The sequence below is a fragment of the Pelobates fuscus genome, chromosome 6 (genome assembly GCF_036172605.1).
Source record: "Pelobates fuscus isolate aPelFus1 chromosome 6, aPelFus1.pri, whole genome shotgun sequence".
Classification (NCBI taxonomy): Eukaryota; Metazoa; Chordata; class Amphibia; order Anura; family Pelobatidae; genus Pelobates; species Pelobates fuscus.
In genome coordinates, this window is record NC_086322.1 from 306,198,271 (window position 1) to 306,222,427 (window position 24,157).

The 24,157-nt window shown below is 43.7% G+C and overlaps 1 protein-coding gene across 1 annotated transcript in view; it reads right to left on the reverse strand.

Annotated features, from left to right (window-relative positions):
- ATP9A (ATPase phospholipid transporting 9A (putative)) overlaps positions 1-20,493 on the reverse strand; it is a 101,912-nt gene extending 81,419 nt beyond the window's left edge. The window contains exon 1 of the mRNA XM_063459699.1: positions 20,331-20,493. Within this exon, the coding sequence (XP_063315769.1) occupies positions 20,331-20,398 (68 nt within the window). The 5' untranslated portion in view covers positions 20,399-20,493. The remainder of the gene's footprint in view (positions 1-20,330) is intronic.
- Between the last annotated feature and the right edge of the window lie 3,664 nt (positions 20,494-24,157).

A 24,157-nucleotide genomic window follows, 5' to 3' on the forward strand; every position in this document is an offset into this window, starting at 1 on the left:
CAGGGTCCCTGAGGACAGGTGTCAATCCATATCTGCCAAGTGACCCTATGTAGGGGGAACAGTCCCTATTCTGCTCTGTGTCAGTGTGTATCAGGGTCCCTGAGGACAGGTGTCAATCCATATCTGCCAAGTGACCCTATGTAGGGGGAACAGTCCCTATTCTGCTCTGTGTCAGTGTGTATCAGGGTCCCTGAGGACAGGTGTCAATCCATATCTGCCAAGTGACCCTATGTAGGGGGAACAGTCCCTATTCTGCTCTGTGTCAGTGTATATCAGGGTCCCTGAGGACAGGTGTTAATCCATATCTGCCAAGTGACCCTATGTAGGGGAAACAGTCCCTATTCTGCTCTGTGTCAGTGTGTATCAGGGTCTCTGAGGACAGGTGTCATTCCATATCTGCCAAGTTACCCTATGTAGGGGGAACAGTCCCTATTCTGCTCTGTGTCAGTGTGTATCAGGGGCTCTGAGGACAGGTGTCAATCCATATGTCAAGGTGTCAATATGTCATATGTCAGGTGTCAATCCATATCCATTGTGATTTAGGAATGTAAGGTGATTTCTGCCCTTTATGGATTAAAACCAGACTCTGCATCAACTGTGTAAATTTCCATGGGAGTTTTGCCATGGATCCCCCTCCGGCATGCCACAGTCCAGGTGTTAGTCCCCTTGAAACAACTTATCCATCACTATTGTGGCCAGAAAGAGTCCCTGTGGGTTTTAAAATTCGCCTGCCCATTGAAGTCAATGGCAGTTCACCCGGTTCGCCGGCTCGCAAACGTTTGAGGAAGTTTGCGTTCGCCGTTCGCGAACCGAAAATTTTATGTTCGCGACATCACTAATCCTTAATAACAATGTAAAACGGACCCAGCACTTTCCAGGATTATTCATCCTTTATATTATATAAATACATGTTTGTGAAGTCTGAAAATGATATTTAATGTAGAAATTCATGCAACTGTATTCATCCCCAATCCTGGAACTGGGCGTCTCCATCTTGGCTGCTACAAGTTATGCTCTTTATACTCAGCATAGAAATAGCTTAGAGAGGGAAGCAGAAACCAATAGAATGGTTCCTCCTCTGGTGTGATCAGGGCCAGATTTTCCTATAGGCTAACTGGGCTTCAGCCTAGGGCCTCAAGATCAAGAGGGGCCTACATTCAAATTGTTAGCAAAATTAAAAATTACACTATTCTAAAGACAGTGAACACTAAAACACTGAACCGAAAATAAGGAGAAATTCTACGCATATGATATGACCAGTGGCGTACTAAGGGGGGGGGGGCGATCTGCCCCAGGCGCCACTTACTAGGGGAGTGCCCGGGGCAGACTGCAATGCCCCTCCTGCCGCGATCGCCGAGACTGGCGGTCTGCAGCTCCGCAATGTGCAGAGTTGCAGACCATGGATCTTGCGTGCACTGCCCAATCAGAGCGTTGCCACGGGTTACCGCGGCAACGCTCTGATTGGGTCTCGTGAGATCCATGGTCTGCAGTAATGTGTCTGAGTGTATAACAGAGCTCCACAGCAATAATATTCCCAGTAATGTGCCTGAGTGTATAACAGAGCTCCACAGCAATAATACTCCCAGTAATGTGTCTGTGTATAACGGAGCTCCACAGTAATAATACTCCCAGTAATGTGTCTTCAAACTACAATAAATGTGTTTAGAAATCAGTCTGTAAATAAGATAAGATACATTATTGGCGGACAAGTATACAGATACAGAACTAATGATAGGCACAGGTATACAGACACGCACCCAAACACAGGCCGGCACAAACACAGGCCGCAAGCCTTCAGTTGTTAGAGCACACAGCTATGTTATTTATGACAAATTAATTCTAATTCTTAGTAGAAATGCCAGATCTGCCAGGTTTGATTGGGACATGTCATGTTGTGGTGCTAATGGGTGCCACATGAAAAGGTCTGCCCCACAGTATGAAGCATTCATGTGCTGTAAGGGGGTTTCTAATCAATTGATCGAGGGAATCTATTCACGATTCCTCCGATACGTGAATCGCTTTCCATGCAGCACTTTTCATGAACAGACCATCATTATGATGTACTGATGTCAAGAACAGACAATAACAACATTTTGTATTCGCTTTGTTCCACAATCCCAGGATTGTCCGACCATGACAACATGTCTAAATCAACGATATTCCGGACTCCAGACTGCCGCGCTAGATCATTAAATTCCATTCCACTGCGATAGGGGTTTATTAAATACAAAACAATCCCTCATTGCACTGCCGCATGACGGTGGTCCTACTGGATTACAGCTCACATCATCCTCAGCTGACAGTTCCGGCAATAAAACGATAAATTCCCTAGAAATAATTAACCCCTTCCTCTCACAGGAACAAGACTCTGCAGACACTCACTCACCGACAGAGCAAACTGGGGAAAAGCTGAATCACACAGGGGAATCCACACCTAGAACAGTCGCAACTCCCATGATGCTCTGCTCACCTTAAAGGGTTACTCCAACCTCCATGAGCACTTCTGCTTTTTGAAGTGGTCCGTGTGGTACAAGGGGGATGTGCAGTGTTTAAGCTCAGGGGTTAGTTATACCCCAGCACGTGTGACTTGGCTGCCCAGAACTTTGTTCCTTGGATGCCTAATGTTAATTCTGTGCATATTTTAAACCTGGTGTCAGCACGCACTGCATCCTGGCAATGAACGGTTACTGCTTCTCCATCATGTCTCCCTTCCCTCCCTCCCTGTCAACATTTATGGCGTCTCTGTCCTCCCTCCCTTTACATACCCCCCTTGCGCATGTAGTGTGAGTTTATTAAATGGTTGAATCAATTACCCAATAGATGTGCACCCATGGCAATAGATGTGCAAATGATTGCTACTAAAAACTTGCAGAATAATTGTAATTGGTTAACTCAAGGTGCTGCAGCAACTAAAGAAAGTTAATATAAACAAAGCTCCAGGGCCTGACGGTATCCATCCACGTGTACTTAAGGAACTAAGTGTAGAAATAAGTAAACCTCTGTTTTTAATCTTTCAAGATTCTTTTCTTTCAGGAAGTCTTCTTGAGGATTGGAGGAAGGCAGATGTGGTTCCTATATTCAAAAAGGGTTCAAAATCCTTGCCTGGAAATTATAGACCTGTGAGCTTAACTTCTGTGGCTGGTAAAATATTTGAAAGGTTATTAAGGGATAATATTCAAGAATTCCTTGAGAAGAACATGGTTATCAGCAAAAATCAGCACGGTTTTATGATGCACAGGTCATGTCAAACTAACTTGACTGCGTTCTACGAAGAAGTAAGTAGAAGTATAGATCAGGGTGTTGCAGTGGATGTGATCTATTTGGATTTTGCCAAGGCATTTGATACAGTTCCACACAGAAGATTAGTGTTCAAACTCAAGGAAATCGGTCTAGATGAAAATGCTTGTTCTTGGGTATAACATTGGCTTAAAAACAGAGTACAAAGAGTTGTCGTTAATGGTAAATTTTCAAGCTAGACAGAGGTGGCAAGTGGTGTCCCTCAGGGGTCTGTTCTGGGACCCCTTCTATTTAACATTTTTATAAATGATCTTGAAGACAGCATTGAAAGTCATGTTTCAGTGTTTGCAGATGACACAAAACTTTGTAAAATAATACAATGTGAGCAAGCTAATACTTTGCTGCAGAGGGATTTAGATAGACTGGAGGACTGGGCACTCAAATGGCAGATGAAATTTAATGTTGAAAAGGACTTGGGAATTGTTATAGACAACAAACTATGCAACAATGTGCAATGTCAATCAGCAGTGGCCAAGGCCAGTAAGGTATTGTCATGCATGAAAAAGGGACGAGAATATCATTTTGCCTCTTTATAAATCACCGGTAAGCAGGGGTGTATCCTGGTTTTGTGCTGCCCTAGGCAGGACAAAACTCAGGCGCCCCCCTCACCCCCCCCCCCCCCCGCCACCCCCACCCAACCCTTCCCCCGCCTTCTAAATACACACACACTGACAGATACGCATCCATTAGCTAACTGTTAGCTAATGGATGCGTATCTGTCAGTGTGTGTGTGTGAGTGTATCTGTTAGTGAGTGTGTCTGTTAGTGAGTGTGTCTGTTAGTGAGTGTGTCTGTTAGTGAGTGTGTCTGTTAGTGAGTGAGTGTGTCTGTTAGCTGCTAACAGACACACTCACACACTCACTAACAGACACACTCACACACACTGACATACACACACTAACAGACACACACAGTCAGACACACACACACTCTAACAGACACACTCTCACACACACACACTCTAACAGACAAACAGACACACTCACACTCACTAACAGACACACACTAACAGACACACTCACACACACCCACCAACAGACACACTCACACACACTAACAGACACACTCACACACTAACAGACACACACAGTCAGACACACACACACACTAACAGACACACTCACTCACATTAACTCATTTTTTTTTTTTTTTTAATTTACCCCCCCAGCCTCCTTACCTTTGGGAATGCTGGGGGGGGTTCTCCCTCTCCCTGGGGTCTAGTGGGGCTGCCGGTCGGGCTGCTGGGCTGGTTGCTGGCGAGGGAGCACTTCCTCTGAGCTGTCTGCTCAGCTCCCTCGCGCGCCGCAGAGTGAGGCTGGGAGGCGGAGCCGGAATATGACGTCATATTCCGGCTCCCAGCCTCACTCTGCGGCGCGCGAGGGAGCTGAGCAGACAGCTCAGAGGAAGTGCTCCCTCGCCAGCCGCCCGCCAGCCCAGCAGCCACCAGCCCAGGGTGTCTGTTAGCCGCAAGGCTAACAAGGCATTTGCCCTGGGCGTTTGGGGGCGGCTTTTTTTGCCGCCCCCTGGAAAATGCCGCCCAAGGCAAATGCCTTGTTTGCCTCGCGGCAAATACACCCCTGCCGGTAAGACCACATATTGAATATGCTGTGCAATTTTGAGCACCTGTTCTAAAGAAGGATATTATGGCACTCAGGGCCGGACTGGGAGAAAAATTCGGCCCGGGCATTTTTCTATCACAGCGGCCCACAAAGGGGGCGGGGCAGAGAAGGTGTGTTTTGTCATCACCAATGACAAGCACGCCCCCTCTCAAAGTGAGCATGTTGGTTCAATGCTCTTCCAGGGCAGACCATGCGCAGAGCTCTGTTGAAGAAAATAGCATGAGAAAAAAAGCCCTGTATTTGTTCTGCACAGTGCAAGCAAATTTAATAACATGCTTGCACTGTCTCTCCTTGCAATTTGTCTCTGGTGTCTCTATAAATGGATACCCGGAGACAAAAATGCTAGGAAAGAGTATTATGCTGTGTTTGGAGCCTGCTTGTGGGATTGTGTGTGTGTGTGTGTGTGTGTGTAGAGTGAGCTGATTGTGGTGTGGTATTGTGTAATAAGGTTGGTTTTAGTCATGTTGTGTTTGTGGTGTTATGTGATGCATATGTGGCTAGGGGCTGTGCATACAGGCTATAGTGTGTGTGTATAGGTGGTGTAGTGTTTGTAGAAAGTGTGTGTTTAGGGGTGTAGTATGCGTTTGCTTACAAGGAATCTAGTGTGTGTATAGGGGATCCAGAGTGTGTGTGTGTGTGTGTTAAGAGTGTAGTGTGTGTATATGTGTATATATTTGGAAGTATTGTGTATGTGTGTGGTGCAGTGTGTTGGGGGGGGGGGTCTGTGTGTATGTAAGGGGTGCAGTATGTGTGTGTGATGGATGCTGTTTGTGATGTGTGTGACAGTGATGTGTGTCAGAGTGCTGTGTATGCTGTGTGTGACAGTGCTGTGTGTCAGAGTGCTGTGAGTGCTGTCAGGGCTGTCTTTAATATTGATTGGACCCTGGGCAAGCATTTGCTTGGGCCCCCTGGACCTTGCCATCTTAAAGGGGTTACTGTGCAAGGTGAGTGTGCTAGGGCGGTGTGAATGAGACAAAGTTGGGCAGTGAGTGTGACAGGCTTGGGGGCATTAAATTGACACGGTGGTGTGGTATGGTTGCGGGGTGAGTGTTCCAGGGTTGGGATGAATGTGGCATGGTTAGAGGAGGACGTGGGACACGATTAGGGATTGATTCATGTGACAGGGTGTGTACAGCATGATTTGGGGGATGAGTGTGACAGAGTTGGGGGGGTTAATGTGATTGGGTGTGTGGCAGGGTGAAAGGGGGTGAGTGTGACAGAGTGATGGAGGATGAGTGTGAAAGCATGGAAGGGTGTTTGTGACAGTGCGAGAGAAGGTGAGTGTGACAGGATTAGGTGGATTAATGTGATAGGGTAAGTGTGGCAGAGTGAAAGAGGGTGAGTGTGACAGCATTAGGGGAGTTAAAGGATCACTATAGTGTCAGGAAAACAAGGAGGTTTTCCTGACACTATAGTGCCCTGAGAGTGCCCCCACCCACAGGGTCCCTCTCCCGTGGCGCTGAAGGGGTTAAAACCCCTTCAGTTACTTATTTTAATCCAGCGCCGGGCTCCCTCTGCGCTGGCAACCTCTCCTTCCCTGCCAACGTCAGCTCTCATGTCAGACATCAGCGGAGCCAAATGCGCATGCGCGGCAAGTGCCACGCGCGCATTCAAAGTGTCCATAGGAAAGCATTTCTTAATGCTTTCTTATGGACGCTCTGCGTAATGGAGGCATAATATGCCTCCAGCGTCGCAGATGCGCCGCTAGTGGCTGTCCGGAAGACAGCCACTAGAGGCTGGATTAACCCCAAATGTAAACATAGCAGTTTCTCTGCAACAGCTATGTTTGCATCTGAAGGGTTAAAACCTGAGGGACCTGGCACCCAAACCACTTAATTGAGCTGAAGTGGTCTGGGTGACTATAGTGTCCCTTTTAATGTGAGTTTTGTTGGGTGAAAGGGGTGGCATTGTGTGGAGGGTGACATGAGTGTATGTGTGCAGTGTTGAACATGCAGGGGTGTATGTATTGCCACACACAGATACACCCTTACACACACAGGTGCAGGGGTGTATTTGTGTGCAGTGTTGGCATTGAAATACTGGGATACATGCACTGCCACATGCACAGGTATGCACACACACTTAGAAACACACAGATACACAGGAGCAAAAAAAACACTGACAAATAGATACACATGCAAAAGCAAATATACTGACGCACAGCTGCACATACATACAGGTATATAAACACACATGTACACATACATACACGACGATACAAAGACATACATATACACACAAGTACATACAAACACGGACACATAGGTACATACAAACACAGGTACACATATACTCTGACACACAGATAAACATACACTATGACACACGTACACAGACACTCTGACACACAGATACACATACACCGACATACAGATACACATACACCGACATACAGATACACATACACCGACATACAGATACACATACACCGACATACAGATACACATACACCGACATACAGACACTCTGACACACAATTACATACAAACACACATGCACTATGACACACAGGTACACATGCACTATGACACACAGGTACACATGCACTATGACACACAGGTACACATGCACTATGACACACAGGTACACATGCATTCTGACAACACAGGTACACATGTACTCTGACACACAAATACATACAAACACAGACACATCGGTACACATGTACTCTGACACACAAATACATACAAACACAGACACATCGGTACACATACACTGTGACACACAGACACACAAACACACATACACTATAACAGACAGATACACATACACTCTGACACACAAACACACATACACTCTGGCACATGGGTACACAAACACACAGGTACACATACACACACACACACACAGATATGCACAAAGTACATATATAAATAATACATTTTTTCTTACTTTTGCTGCAGTGGCTGACCTAAGGTGATGGGTGTCAGACTTCTTTTAAATACCTCTTGTGTCTGCCACTTCCTCCTCTTCCTTCCCCCATCCCCGGCGGCTCTCTATTAGCTGGCCGGGAGGAAGTGAATGGAACTCACTCCACCCAGCAGGCAATGCGATCCCAGCCATGATCCGCAAGGGAGAGGGGCCCGGCCACGGAGAAACACATTGTTAGGGGCCCAGCCGCGGCCCTCATGATTAAAGGGCCCGCTGGAAATATGATATGAGTCTGGCCGCGGTCTGTCTGAGAAGGGGCCCGGTCCGGTGAAAAATGTAAGTGCCCGCGGGGCTCAAGGGGCAAATGCTTTGGGCCCCCCAGGAATAAATGGGCCCGGGGCAACTGCCCCTTTTGCCCCGCGTTAAAGACGGCCCTGAGTGCTGTGTGTGAGTGCTGTGTGTCAGAGTGCTGTGTGTCAGAGTGCTGTGTGTCAGAGTGCTGTGTGTCAGAGTGCTGTGTGTGTGAGTGCTGTGTGTGTGAGTGCTGTGTGTGTGAGTGCTGTGTGTGAGTGCTGTGTGTGAGAGTGCTGTGTGTGAGAGTGCTGAGTGTGAGAGTGCTGAGTGTGAGAGTGCTGAGTGTGAGAGTGCTGAGTGTGAGAGTGCTGAGTGTGATGGGTGTGAGAGTGCTGAGTGTGATGGGTGTGAGAGTGCTGAGTGCGCTGTGTGTGATGGGTGTGAGAGTGCTGTGTGTGATGGGTGTGAGAGTGCTGTGTGTGATGGGTGTGAGAGTGCTGTGTGTGATGGGTGTGAGAGTGCTGTGTGTGATGGGTGTGAGAGTGCTGAGTGTGATGGGTGTGAGAGTGCTGAGTGTGATGGGTGTGAGAGTGCTGCTGTGTATAAATGTTAGAATGGATTGTAGGTAAAGGGGGGGGCGGCTGTAAATAAATAAAGGGCATTATTTCCTCCCCCTCCCTTCTTACCTTTAGCCTGGGAGGGGGGGACTGGGAGGCAGAGTGGCAGTGTTCCCTGGTGGTCCTCGTGGTGAGTGAACTCTAGCCTGCGGGCTAGAGTTCACTCTCGCGAGATCCGGTCGTTGCCATGGCAACGCTCCGGATCTCACGAGAGGAACCCGGCAGAGCTGCAAGTTAGAGCTCCGCTGGGTCCTCTCTCCGTGCAGGCTGGCTCCCTCCCTCTCTCTCCCCGCCGGCGGCCGCATTGGATAGCATGTGGGCCGGTGAGGGAGATCTTTGATCTCCCCACCGGCCCGCCATGGAATACAGCGGGGCCGGCGCTCGGATAGTGCCAGCCCTGCATAGACCGGCAGGGGAGATCCTGGGACTTCCCCTGCCGGCCTCAGCACATGGCCACCGCGGCCCACCGGGCATTTGCCCGGTGTGCCCGATGGCCAGTCCGGGCCTGATGGCACTAGAAAAAGTGCAGAGGCGGGCTACAAAATTAATAAAAGGAATGGAACATATCAGCTATGAAGAGAGGTTAACAAATTTAAACCTATTTAGTTTAGAAAAACGTCGCCTAAGATGATAACATTATACAAATATATTCGGGGCCAATACAAACCATTGTGTGGAAGTCTATTCACAAATCGGACTTTACATAGGACACGAGGCCATGCGTTTAGACTGGAAGAAAGAAGATTTTGTTCTTCTTCTAAGGCAAAGGAAAGGTTTTTTTTTTTTTTTACTGTAAGAACAATCAGGATGTGGAATTCTCTGCCTGAATAGGTGCTTTTATCAGAGTCCATACAGATGTTCAAACAGCTACTGGATGCATACTTGCAAAAACAGAATATTCAAGGATATAATCTTTCAATGTAGGGTAATAACTGCTTGATCCAAGGATAAATCTGACTGCCATTCTGGGGTCAAGAAGGAATTTTTTCCTAGCTTGTTGCAAAATTGGAAGTGCTTCAAACTGGGTTTTTTTGCCTTCTTTTGGATCAACTGCAAAAAACAAATGTGAGGAAGGCTGAACTTGATGGACGCAAGTCTCTTTTCAGCTATGTAACTATGTAACAGCTCCTCTATTATAAAGCCTTGAATGGACCTCCATGATCTTCCATGATGACAGAAATGGGTGGGTGCAGAGCACGTCGGGAGCTTTGCCCAGCGTTGGATTAACAGAAGTTAAACTTATTTTTAAAAGATTTCAATGGATTTTTGGGAACCTTAAGAATAGTGCCCAATGGGACATTAGGCAAAGATGGCAAAAAGGCACCATAAGCACTGCAGAGTATTGTAAGTATGGTGCTACTAGATTTTTTTCAGGTATTTTGAGAAAAAAAAAAATTAAATAAAAGGGAATTCATTGCCGTCCAAAACCCACCTTCCGGTTGCACTCAGCTGTAAATAGTTGGTGAGGGTCTACATGGAGCCCATTTTCTGATTTTCAAGGGTAAGCCACGTACAGTACAGATAAAAACACTGTCACTCACTAGCCTATATTAGGAGACAGGAGCTTGGGCCGAGGGGTTAGGGTCGATCCAGATAAGGGACCATGCACAGGGCATTGAAGACGTGCTCCCTCGTGGTACTTTGCACTGAATGCTACATATTGCAGGGCAGCACTTTTCCTGTACTGTCCATACATATGGGAAAGTGATGTGTGTCCAGTAAAGTATGGTTGATATAGAAATCTTACAAGCAGAACAAGTTAGGTCCAGGAGGTCCATATAACTATTTTAGCTTCAGAGATTTGCAGACAATGCCAATTCACAGCTGGCAGAGCTGGGCAGACAAATCTAATGTTACACTTTTAGAATCGTAATTTTAGTTTGTAACTACGTCTCTTATTAACCATATTCTGTCCAACGGTACCAAGCTCCCGGCAGGATCCTTCTTAGTAATTAGTGAATGCTCAGTATATTTATTCAGTTTTGCCATATTTTATTCACGTATAGTCACACGTTTCACTGACTTTACCTGTAGTAGATACAAGTCTCTCACCTGGCCCCCTTGCCTCCCGACAGATTCTTCGCTCTTAGATTCTCAGATCCACTTATTACTAGATTGTAAGCTCATTTGACTAGAGTCCTAGTCATCACTCAGTTTCACATTAATTTGTCATTTTCTTTTTTTAACACCATTTTAGTGGAAAAGTGCGGAGGAACGTGCAATAAAATAATTATAAAAAAAAAAACATAATTCCCCTGAATTTCTTGAAATATATTTTAATTCTGAGCATTTCCTGAAATCTATTGGAAGAAATTGATCCCATCTTACCAATCCCCAAATCATTGAGTAACAGGACTCCAAATCTAGGCCAAAAAAGCCGAGCTGGAGAGTATTTATAGTTTGGACTTTTTTGACCAAATAATTAGATTTCCTCCAAATCTCCCATTTAAATAACTTTACCCCTACACAGCGACAGGTTTATTTGTGTCGGTTTCAGTGAGACGAGAGGCTGTGAGCTCCACAGCTGATTACACTGTGTGCTGACACATGACTACAGCTCACACCCTGCGTAAACAATAAAACCATAACACAACCTCTAATAAGAAACAAAAGTACAGTATACAGGAACACACAACTACCGTCTATTCTAAACCACATGGAACAATACTTTAACGTAGAACAGGTATTTAACAGGAGAGATACGTTTAGCTCAAAGTATATTATTATTTTATGTTTTTTATTTATTTTATTTCTGTCTATCTGGATATTCACAAAATATACTTTGAGCTAAACGTATCTCTCCTGTTAAATACCTGTTCTACGTTAAAGTATTGTTCCATATGGTTTAGAATAGACGGTAGTTGTGTGTTCCTGTATACTGTACTTCCAGTGACCCAGTTTCCTAGAAAGATGATGAAGTAATTCACTCACAATGTAAGCAACAATCCAGCACGTCTGAATGATGTCATAGCAGGCGGGGCACTAACTTTAGAGATAAACCAAATCTGGCCAAGCACCATAACTACCACGGGACTGTCACTGTGCTGCAACATTTCTAGGATTTACAACGGATTAATGCTCTAGTGCTGGATTATTAACGAACATTAGCTTTATTTGTGCGCACACAATGTAAATGAATTATTAATCAGGAACCATTCCTGGTAAACGCTGCTTGTATAAAATTATTGAATTTCAATAACACAGACGCTGGTCAACTTACTAAGAAACAAGCAGGGTGACCCACGTAACTGAGAATTTGGGGAATTTAGTTTTAAATAGAAAAACAAAGACAAAAATAGCCAATCCCGAGCATTCTCCAATTCCTTTACTGTGTTAGCCTTATACACATCCTGAGCATTCTTCAATTCCTTTACTGTGTTACCTTATACACATCCTGAGCATTCTTCAATTCCTTTACTGTGTTACCTTATACACATCCTGAGCATTCTTCAATTCCTTTACTGTGTTGGCTTTATACACATCCAGAGCATTCTTCAATTCCTTTACTGTGTTGGCCTTATACACATCCTGAGCATTCTCCAATTCCTTTACTGTGTTAGCCTTATACACATCCTGAGCATTCTCCAATTCCTTTACTGTGTTAGCCTTATACACATACTGAGCATTCTTCAATTCCTTTACTGTGTTGGCTTTATACACATCCAGAGCATTCTTCAATTCCTTTACTGTGTTAGCCTTATACACATCCTGAGCATTCTTCAATTCCTTTACTGTGTTGGCTTTATACACATCCAGAGCATTCTTCAATTCCTTTACTGTGTTAGCCTTATACACATCCTGAGCATTCTTCAATTCCTTTACTGTGTTAGCCTTATACACATCCTGAGCATTCTTCAATTCCTTTACTGTGTTGGCTTTATACACATCCAGAGCATTCTTCAATTCCTTTACTGTGTTAGCCTTATACACATCCCGAGCATTCTTCAATTCCTTTACTGTGTTAACCTTATACACATCCTGAGCATTCCTCAATTCCATTACTGCGTTAGCCTTATACACATCCCGAGCATTCTTCAATTCCTTTACTGCGTTAGCCTTATACACATCCTGAGTATTCTTCAATTCCTTTACGGTGTTAGCCTTATACACATCCTGAACATTCTTCAATTCCATTACTGCGTTACCCTTATACACATCCAGAGCATTCTTCAATTCCTTTACTGTGTTAGCCTTATACACATACTGAGCATTCTTCAATTCCTTTACTGTGTTGGCTTTATACACATCCAGAGCATTCTTCAATTCCTTTACTGTGTTAGCCTTATACACATCCCAAGCATTCTTCAATTCCTTTACTGCGTTATCCTTATACACATCCTGAGCATTCTTCAATTCCTTTACTGTGCTAGCCTTATACACAGCCCGAGCATTCTTCAATTCCTTTACTGTGTTAGCCTTATACACATCCTGAGCATTCTTCAATTCCTTTACTGTGTTCGCCTTATACACATACTGAGCATTCTTCAATTCCTTTACTGTGTTGGCTTTATACACATCCAGAGCATTCTTCAATACCTTTACTGTGTTAGCCTTATACACATCCCAAGCATTCTTCAATTCCTTTACTGCGTTATCCTTATACACATCCTGAGCATTCTTCAATTCCTTTACTGTGCTAGCCTTATACACAGCCCGAGCATTCTTCAATTCCTTTACTGTGTTAGCCTTATACACATCCTGAGCATTCTTCAATTCCTTTACTGTGTTCGCCTTATACAAATCCCGAGCATTCTTCAATTCCTTTACTGCGTTAGCCTTATACACATCCCGAGCATTCTTCAATTCCTTTACTGCGTTAGCCTTATACACATTCTGAGCATTCTTCAATACCTTTACTGTGTTAGCCTTATACACATCCTGAGCATTCTTCAATTCCTTTACTGTGTTAGCCTTATACACATCCTGAGCATTCTTCAATTCCTTTACTGTGTTAGCCTTATACACATCCTGAGCATTCTTCGATTCCTTTACTGCATTAGCCTTATACATATCCTGAGCATTCTTCAATACCTTTACTGTGTTAGCCTTATACACATCCCAAGCATTCTTCAATTCCTTTACTGCGTTATCCTTATACACATCCTGAGCATTCTTCAATTCCTTTACTGTGCTAGCCTTATACACAGCCCGAGCATTCTTCAATTCCTTTACTGTGTTAGCCTTATACACATCCTGAGCATTCTTCAATTCCTTTACTGTGTTAGCCTTATACAAATCCCGAGCATTCTTTAATTCCTTTACTGCGTTAGCCTTATACACATCCCGAGCATTCTTCAATTCCTTTACTGCGTTAGCCTTATACACATCCGGAGCATTCTTCAATTTCTTTACTGTGTTAGCCTTATACACATCCTGAGCATTCTTCAATTCCTTTACTGTGTTACCCTTATACACATCCTGAGCATTCTTCAATACCTTTACTGTGTTAGCCTTATACACATCCTGAACATTCTTCAATACCTTTACTGTGTTAGCCTTATACACATCCTGAGCATTCTTCAATACCTTTACTGTGTTAGCCTTATACACATCCTGAGCATTCTTCAATTCCTTTACTGTGTTAGCCTTATACACATCCTGAGCATTCTTCAATACCTTTATTGTGTTAGCCTTATACAAATCCCGAGCATTCTTCAATTCCTTTACTGTGTTAGCCTTATACACATCCTGAGCATTCTTCAATTCCTTTACTGTGTTAGCCTTATACACATCCCGAGCATTCTTCGATTCCTTTACTGCATTAGCCTTATTATTATTTATATAGCGTCATCACATTCCGTAGCGCTGTACATTGGGTGGACTAACAGACATGTAATTTTAACCAGACAATTGGACGTACAGGAACAGAGAGGTGGAGGGCCCTGCTTAATGAGCTTACATTCTTGTACACATACCGAGTGTGACAAAAGCACCTTCGTCACTGGGATTTGGAGAGGCCTGCGATTATGGCCCCTGGGATATATTGTCCTTTAAAAACACTATTTGGGCATATTGGATTTTAAAGGCACTGTATCTGCCCCTTGGACTTTAAACTGGAACAGATTCAAACATGTGGCGGCGGCCATCTTAAATTGTCCAGCGGTGTTTTGTCGTCGAGTGTATGGAACTGTTTTGGGCATGGGACCATGTGCACGGTGGGGCAAAAAAAAAGACTTCCAGGATATTCCTGAACCGATCTGGGTAATTTTTGGATGTTGTTCACCCAGATCAGGGCTATCAGGGGATGTGACTTTTGTGGCGATATGTTGTATTTTGGGGCATATAAGAGCTGTTCTTGTTCTTGTTCCTGCTCTCTGGACTAAGGAGAGGTTCACCCACTGGAAGCTGGAGCCTGCTCTTGGGCCCAGGGTGGGTGGAGGATGGCGAAACCTCAACTAAGCTGCGGTGGTTATGGTGTTGAGTGCAGTGCTGATGGTCCTTGGCGAGCACTAGGAGCATCATTTGATGGAGGCACCCAGTCGGGGTGGCAGGCGATCCGTCACACCGAGCATTCTTAAATTCCTTTACTGTGCTAGCCTTATCCACATCCCGAGCATTCTTCAATTCCTTTACTGTGTTAGCCTTATACACATACTGAGCATTCTTCAATTCCTTTACTGTGTTAGCCCTATACACATCCCGAGCATTCTACAATTCCTTTACTGTGTTAGCCTTATACACATCCCGAGCATTCTTCAATTCCTTTACTGTGTTAGCTTTATACACATCCTGAGCATTCTTCAATTCCTAGCTGTGTTAGCCCTATTCACATCCCGAGCATTCTTCAATTCCTTTACTGTGTTAGCCTTATACACATCCTGAGCATTCTTCAATTCCTTTACTGTGCTAGCCTTATCCACATCCCGAGCATTCTTCAATTCCTTTACTGTGCTAGCCTTATACACATCCTGAGCATTCTTCAATTCCTTTACTGTGTTAGCCTTATCCACATCCCGAGCATTCTTCAATTCCTTTACTGTGTTAGCTTTATACACATCCCGAGCATTCTTCAATTCCTTTACTGTGTTAGCTTTATACACATCCCGAGCATTCTTCAATTCCTTTACTGTGTTAGCTTTATACACATCCTGAGCATTCTTCAATTCCTAGCTGTGTTAGCCCTATTCACATCCCGAGCATTCTTCAATTCCTTTACTGTGTTAGCCTTATACACATCCTGAGCATTCTTCAATTCCTTTACTGTGCTAGCCTTATCCACATCCCGAGCATTCTTCAATTCCTTTACTGTGTTCGCCTTATACACATACCGAGCATTCTTCAATTCCTTTACTGTGTTAGCCTTATACACATCCTGAGCATTCTTCAATTCCTTTACTGTGTTATCCTTACACACATCCTGAGCATTCTTCAATTCCTTTACTGCGTTAGCCTTATACACATCCTGAGCATTCTTCAATTCCTTTACTGCGTTAGCCTTATACACATCCTGAGCATTCTTCAATTCCTTTACTGTGTTAGCCTTATACACATCCCGAGCATTCTTCAATTCCTTTACTGTGTTAGCCTTATACACATCCTGAGCATTCTTCAATTCCTTTACTGTGTTACCTTATACACATCCTGAGCATTCTTCAATTCCTTCACTGTCTTACATAGAGACATAGAATGTTACGGCAGATAAGAACCATTCGGCCCATCTAGTCTGCCCAATGTTCAAAATACTTTCATTAGTTCCTGTCCTTATCTTATAGTTAGGATGGCCTTATGCCTATCCCACGCATGCTTAAACTCCCTCACTGTGTTAACGTCTACCACTTCAGCTGGAAGGGTATTCCTTGCATCCACTACCCTCTCAGTAAAGTAATACTTCCTGATATTTTGTGTGATGGCTTGACAGAGAGTGGGGGGGGTGGGGGAGAGAGGGGTGAAGATCCAGGGGGCCCAGGGAAATGTTTGCCCAGGGTCCAATCTACATTAAAGATAGTCCTGATCCCATGTATTTCAGTTATTTTATTGCATACAGTTTTAGACTCCAAGCAGCATAGATTACTACGGTCTGCTGCAGTGGGTATGGTACCAAGATTACCCTTGTGTTTACTTGGAGTAAGTAGTCAAACTGTTTGAAATCTTACCAGGGTTCCCTCTAGGTGCCAGCAGTTATACTCCTACTTGTGGATTCTCTTAAAGAAGAATTCAGTTAGCTCCACATAGCTGAGGGCGATGCAGGGACATTCTCATTGGCCTAGAGTGTTAGCTCTGCGCTCTTAGTCAATGTTGGCCATGGAAAGAAGTTGGATGAGGCCCTGGCAGCCGAATGAGCACCTGAGCTAAGGTGTCCCAAACCATTCATAAATAGTTGAATGGCTTACTCTGGGAGGGCACAAGGGTACTCCTGGTACCATGACCATTACAGCAGGCTAGAGTAGCTATGGTGTTTGGGGTGTTACTTCAAATATATTTGCCATTCTGTTAGCCTTGGCCAAGCTTTTTTTGTGTAAATTTAATTTAACACAAATTTTACATTTGTCATTAACTATGACAGAAATAGTAAAAGACAGACATGACATATGAGTTAATAGGGGTATCTGAGTGGGTATGAGTTGTTTTGGTGACTGGAGGTTATACGCGCTTTGCTACCTTAAGGGGGTTAAAACACTTACAATTTGTTTAACCTCGAAGTGCTCCAGACAGCAACCATCCACCAGGTCCTCGTATCTCCTTCTCTAGCTCCGACTTCAATGCGGAAGCTTTGGACTAGGCGCTAGTGATAGGCTGAGATTGGTAGCCAACTACCTTAGTCTATCAATCACCACCCATTGAAGAAAATAAAAATTAGAAAAAATGTACCTTTCACCATCTGCAGCAGTTTGGGACTAAACCGTTCATCATCAGGTTATTCCCATAATATAAGATGGCCTTAGGACCTCCAAGTACCATAACAACTTTATGGAGATAAAGTTGCTATGTTGCCTTTTAGTCTTCCTTTAAAGTCATTTTAATGTGAATTTAAAGTACGAGGCCACAATATGTAAACTATAATGCTGGAGGGTTATTCAGTAAGAGTAAACTGTCACAGTGAATAGCTAACGTCAAGTTATGTAAAATGAGGATATAGATGACTTAGGGATTTTTTTTCCCTACCAGCCACTCTTTGGCCTGAAATGTACATTTTTCTATGAATTCCTGACAATACATAGTTTAATGTATCAACCTGAAGTTATTTGCCAACATTGTAGCAGTAAAATCAGTTAATTTACAAAAACACAAAATTGAATTAATTAAGTGTGGGGGGGAGGGGGGGCGGCAGGTTTATAAAACACTAAAACATATTTTATATAGGCGGATGTTTAATTATCTCATAGACCTTGCTCAATAACAAACTGATCTATTACTGTGTAATAAAATCTAAATACAACGAAATAAAACACACGCACACAACACTTCCTTTAAATCTGCACTCAGATAATAGGTAACAGAGTATAATGATACGACAACACATTGTCTACAATTAATACCATCCTCTTTGGTCTATGGAAGGCTATAAACACATCGCATGATTATATTATTATTATTATTATTATTATTATTAAATAGATAATGACACATGGTGGGGTTAAAAGTAAACAATATACATTATCATACAGGAATAAAGCTTACATTGGATTTCAGTTGATGTTTGTGAATAAAATCTGTAGGTTTACTTTGCATTTGTTACTCAGTAGATCTTAAATGAATGAAGTTTGTTTAGGGTCTCCATGACTATGATAGGGACTGTGTGACTATATTTACATTATTTAGGCTAAAATGGCTACTTCAAACAAAGCTGGAGAAATGTGAAGATTTTTCCCATAACTAAATGTTGAATTCATTTTTCATTTGACAATAGGTGATAGTAAATAACCTTCAATACAGTTTTTATTATTTTATGTAGAGATTGTCCCCAGTATGAGTGACCAGAATGTAGACATCCAGCATATAATGATTTGATCAATATGAGGGCTGAACCTGGCAAAGCATCATGGGAGTTGTAGTTTTAGAACACCTAAGGGGTGCTATTCCTGGATTACAATATTACCCTTTCGACATTATTAAATACACCATACAATCATGATTAAAAATACAAAGAGAAGACGACCTACAATGAGTACATGCAGATAGAATAATAAAGAGACAGTCAGACAGCAATCCTAGCTGTGGGAATGGAAGAGACAGTCAGGCTGTAGGAATGGAATAAAGAGACAGACAGACAGAGACAGACAGCAATCCTGGCTGTGGGAATGGAATAAAGAGACAGTCAGGCTGTGGGAAGGGCTTGGCCAGATACACTGAGATCAAGGAAAACTGTCTATAAACACAGGGCCTGCATGTAGTGCCAACCATTGTGGCATGGAATGGGTTACACAGCCCCCCCCCCCCTCTCTCTCTCTCTCTCTCTCTCTCTCTCTCTCTCTCTGCTCACAGCCCCCTGTCTCTCTCTCTCTCTCTCTCTGCTCACAGCCCCTGTCTCTCTCTCTCTGCTCACAGCCCCCTCTCTCTCTCTCTCTCTCTCTCTGCTCACAGCCCCCTCTCTCTCTCTGCTCACAGCCCCCTCTCTCTCTCTGCTCACAGCCCCCTCTCTCTCTCTCTCTGCTCACAGCCCCCCCTCTCTCTCTCTCTGCTCACAGCCCCCTGTCTCTCTCTCTGCTCACAGCCCCCTGTCTCTCTCTCTGCTCACAGCCCCCTGTCTCTCTCTCTGCTCACAGCCCCCTGTCTCTCTCTCTGCTCACAGCCCCTCTCTCTCTCTCTCTGCTCACAGCCCCTCTCTCTCTCTCTCTCTGCTCACAGCCCCCTGTCTGTCTCTCTCTGCTCACAGCCCCCTGTCTCTCTCTCTGCTCACAGCCCCCTGTCTGTCTCTCTCTGCTCACAGCCCCCTGTCTGTCTCTCTCTGCTCACAGCCCCTTGTCTCTCTCTCTCTGCTCACAGCCCCCTGTCTCTCTCTCTCTCTCTGCTCACAGCCCCCTGTCTCTCTCTCTCTCTCTGCTCACAGCCCCCTGTCTCTCTCTCTCTGCTCACAGCCCCCTGTCTCTCTCTCTCTGCTCACAGCCCCCTGTCTCTCTCTCTCTGCTCACAGCCCCCTGTCTCTCTCTCTCTGCTCACAGCCCCCTGTCTCTCTCTCTCTGCTCACAGCCCCCTGTCTCTCTCTCTGCTCACAGCCCCCTGTCTCTCTCTCTCTCTGCTCACAGCCCCCTGTCTCTCTCTCTCTGCTCACAGCCCCCTGTCTCTCTCTCTCTCTGCTCACAGCCCCCTGTCTCTCTCTCTCTCTGCTCACAGCCCCCTGTCTCTCTCTCTCTCTGCTCACAGCCCCCTGTCTCTCTCTCTCTCTGCTCACAGCCCCCTGTCTCTCTCTCTCTCTGCTCACAGCCCCCTGTCTCTCTCTGCTCACAGCCCCCTGTCTCTCTCTCTCTCTGCTCACAGCCCCCTGTCTCTCTCTCTCTCTGCTCACAGCCCCCGGTCTCTCTCTCTCTCTCTGCTCACAGCCCCCTGTCTCTGCCTGATACCTGGGCAGGCTATTTCCTTTGATGTGGCCATGACCAGCAGCTCCACACCTGCACCTATACCAGCACACAGAGCCATGGCAGCTGCCCCCCACCCCTCCATGGGGGCACTAACCACTGCACCCCCCAGCTCCTTACCCTGCCTTCTGCTTGCCATCCATTCTCTTTTTGTGCCTGACAGGTTGCAGGGGGATGTTGTCAGTCATGCTGGTTGCTGTAAGGCTGAGGGTGTAGCAGAGAATGTCAGTCCTGACTGCAGGAGGAAGGTGGAGCAATCCCTATCAGCTCTATGTGAATAGGCTTGTCTTCCCTGAATTACCACGTCTGGCCGCTAGGTGGCGCTGCACTGCCTTTGTCATTGCCCTACCCATGCTGCGCCTACTTTAACTCTTTACTGACAGGCTTTGTTATTCCACAATGGTTAATGTCAGGTTTAACCCTTTAGAGATCAATGCCATCATGAGACCCCAATGCCAGCCCATAATGCCCTGTGTGTTGGCATTTGCAGATTAGTGCAGTCCTGTCTGGGTTAATGGAAGGGGAGGGTTCATTCTCATAACAGGAGATATAGAGGTGTGTTATGATGTCATTATAACGTCATTGGTCCTTTTAAACAGCCAAATCAGTGTGTAGTATGATCCCTGCCATGAGTGTATCAGGAAATGTTACTGTGTGTGTTACATTGTGTATACTGTGTGTTACATTGTGTACCATGTGTGTTACATTGTGTATACTATGTATACTGTGTGTGTTACATTGTGTTTATACTCTGTGTTTATATTGTGTATACTGTGTGTCACTGTGGTGTTACATTGTGTTTATACTGTGTGTAACTGTGTGTGTGTGTGTTACACTGTTATACTGTGTATACTGTGTCAAAGAGTGTGTTATATTGTGTATGCCGTGTCATTGTGTTTATACTGTGTATACTGAGTTTCACTGTGCATGTGTGTTACATTGTGTATACTGTGTCAAAGACTGTGTTATACTGTTATATTGTGTATGCTGTGTCATTGTGTGTGTTACATTGTGTTTATACTGTGTATACTGAGTGTCAATGTGCATGTGTGTTACATTGTGTATACTGTGTGTGTGTTACATTGTGTATACTATGTATACTGTGTGTGTTACATTGTGTATACTGTGTGTTACATTGTGTATACTATGTATACTGTGTGTGTTACATTGTGTATACTGTGTGTGTGTGTGTTACATTGTGTATACTATGTATACTGTGTGTGTTACATTGTGTATACTGTGTGTGTTACATTGTGTTTATACTCTGTGTCACTGTGTGTGTTACATTGTGTTTATATTGTGTATACTGTGTGTCACTGTGTGTTACATTGTGTTTATACTGTGTGTCACTGTGTGTGTGTTACACTGTTATACTGTGTATACTGTGTGTGTGTGTGTTTTACATTGTGTTTATTATGTGTATACTGTGTGTTACATTGTGTTTATACTGTGTGTCACTGTGTGTGTTATAATGTGTCACTGTGTGTGTTACATTGTGTTTATACTGTGTGTCACTGTGTGTGTTTATACTGTGTATACTGAGTGTCACTGTGTGTGTTACATTGTGTTTATACTGTTATTGTGTGTCACTGTGTGTTACATTGTGTTTATACTGTGTTATTGCGTGTCACTGTGTGTGTTACATTGTGTTTATACTGTGTTATTGTGTGTCACTGTGTGTGTTACATTGTGTTTATACTGTGTATACTGTGTGTCACTGTGTGTGTGTTACATTGTGTTTATACTGTGTATACTGAGTGTCACTGTGTGTGTTACGTTGTGTTTATACTGTGTATACTGTGTCACTGTGTGTGTGTTACATTGTGTTTATACTGTGTATACTGTGTGTCACTGTGTGTGTGTTATATTGTGTTTATACTGTGTATACTGAGTGTCACTGTGTGTGTTACATTGTGTTTATACAGTGTATACTGTGTGTCACTGTGTGTGTGTGTTATACTGAGTGTCACTGTGTGTGTTACATTGTGTTTATACTGTGTATACTGAGTGTCACTGTGTGTTTATACTGTGTATACTGTGTGTCACTGTGTGTGTGGTACATTGTGTTTATACTGAGTATACTGAGTGTCACTGTGTGTGTTACATTGTGTTTATACCGTTATTGTGTGTCATTGCGTGTGTTACATTGTGTTTATACTGTGTTATTGTGTCACTGTGTGTGTTACATTGTGCTTATAGTGTGTATACTGTGTGTCACTGTGTGTGTTACATTGTGTTTATACTGTGTATACTGTGTGTCACTGTGTGTGTTACATTGTGTTTATACTGTGTATACTGAGTGTCACTGTGTGTGTTACATTGTGTTTATACTGTGTATACTGTGTGTGTTACATTGTGTTTATACTGAGTATACTGAGTGTCACTGTGTGTGTTACATTGTGTTTATACCATTATTGTGTGTCATTGTGTGTGTTACATTGTGTTTATACTGTGTTATTGTGTCACTGTGTGTGTTACATTGTGTTTATACTGTGTATACTAAGTGTCACTGTGTGTGTTACATTGTGTGTGTGTATACTTTGTGTCACTGTGTGTTTGTTACATTGTGTTTATACTGTGTATACTGTGTGTCACTGTGTGTGTTACATTGTGTTTATACTGTGTATACTGAGTGTCACTGTGTGTGTTACATTGTGTTTATACTGTGTATACTGAGTGTCACTGTGTGTGTTACATTGTGTTTATACTGTGTATACTGTGTGTGTTACATTGTGTTTATACTGAGTATACTGAGTGTCACTGTGTGTGTTACATTGTGTTTATACCATTATTGTGTGTCATTGTGTGTGTTACATTGTGTTTATACTGTGTTATTGTGTCACTGTGTGTGTTACATTGTGTTTATACTGTGTATACTAAGTGTCACTGTGTGTGTTACATTGTGTGTGTGTATACTTTGTGTCACTGTGTGTTTGTTACATTGTGTTTATACTGTGTATACTGAGTGTCACTGTGTGTTACATTGTGTTTATACTGTTATTGTGTGTCACTGTGTGTGTTACATTGTGTTATTGTGTCACTGTGTGTGTTACATTGTGCTTATACTGTGTATACTGTGTGTCACTGTGTGTGTGTTACATTGTGTTTATACTGTGTATACTGAGTGTCACTGTGTGTGTTACAATGTGTTTATATTGTGTATACTGAGTGTCACTGTGTGTGTTACAATGTGTTTATACTGTGTATACTGAGTGTCACTGTGTGTGTTATCAATCTTGTGTTATTCTGGCTCTCTTGACCTCGGCTTTCCCTTTGACCATTCTCTGTCTTTCAACTTATTAATCCGGCCATTCTAGGGACCAATTTACCTTCTGTCTGTTTTCTGTTTTATTTAGATGTTACATAGTTTTGCTTGTTGGATCACATTAGTAGTCATGACATTACAACAGGGCTATGGATCCTGCAGAACTATGTAAACATATGATAGCCTGTGAGAGTAGGGTGGAGGATATTGATCATAGGCTAGACCAATTCGCCCAAGCATTCTAAATCTTGCTCCAACGAACGGCTCATCTTGAGTCGCCTCAGGTACAGCCAGTTACTCCGCCACCGGTACCTATGGTAAATAAAGCTCCGTCCATAACCCTTTCACCTCCTCCTCGTTTTGGAGGTGATCCTAAAGAGTGTAGGAGGTTTCTCAACCAAATTGAATATCATTTTGAGGCTTCTCCTGGTTAATTTCCATCAGATAGGTTAAAAAAAAAAAAGGCATTAACCTGGGCCAACACTTTTTGGGAAAGCGGCAACTCCATCGCCCATGATTACAATGAATTTTTAGCGGAGTTCAAAGTGACCTTTGAACCTACGGGAAGAAAAAGAATGCAGCCAAAGCCTTGATGAGAATCAAGCAAGGTAATCGTTCTGTGGCTGATTACGCTATCGAGTTTAGAACGTTAGCCTCTGAAGTAGACTGGACCAACAGCGGA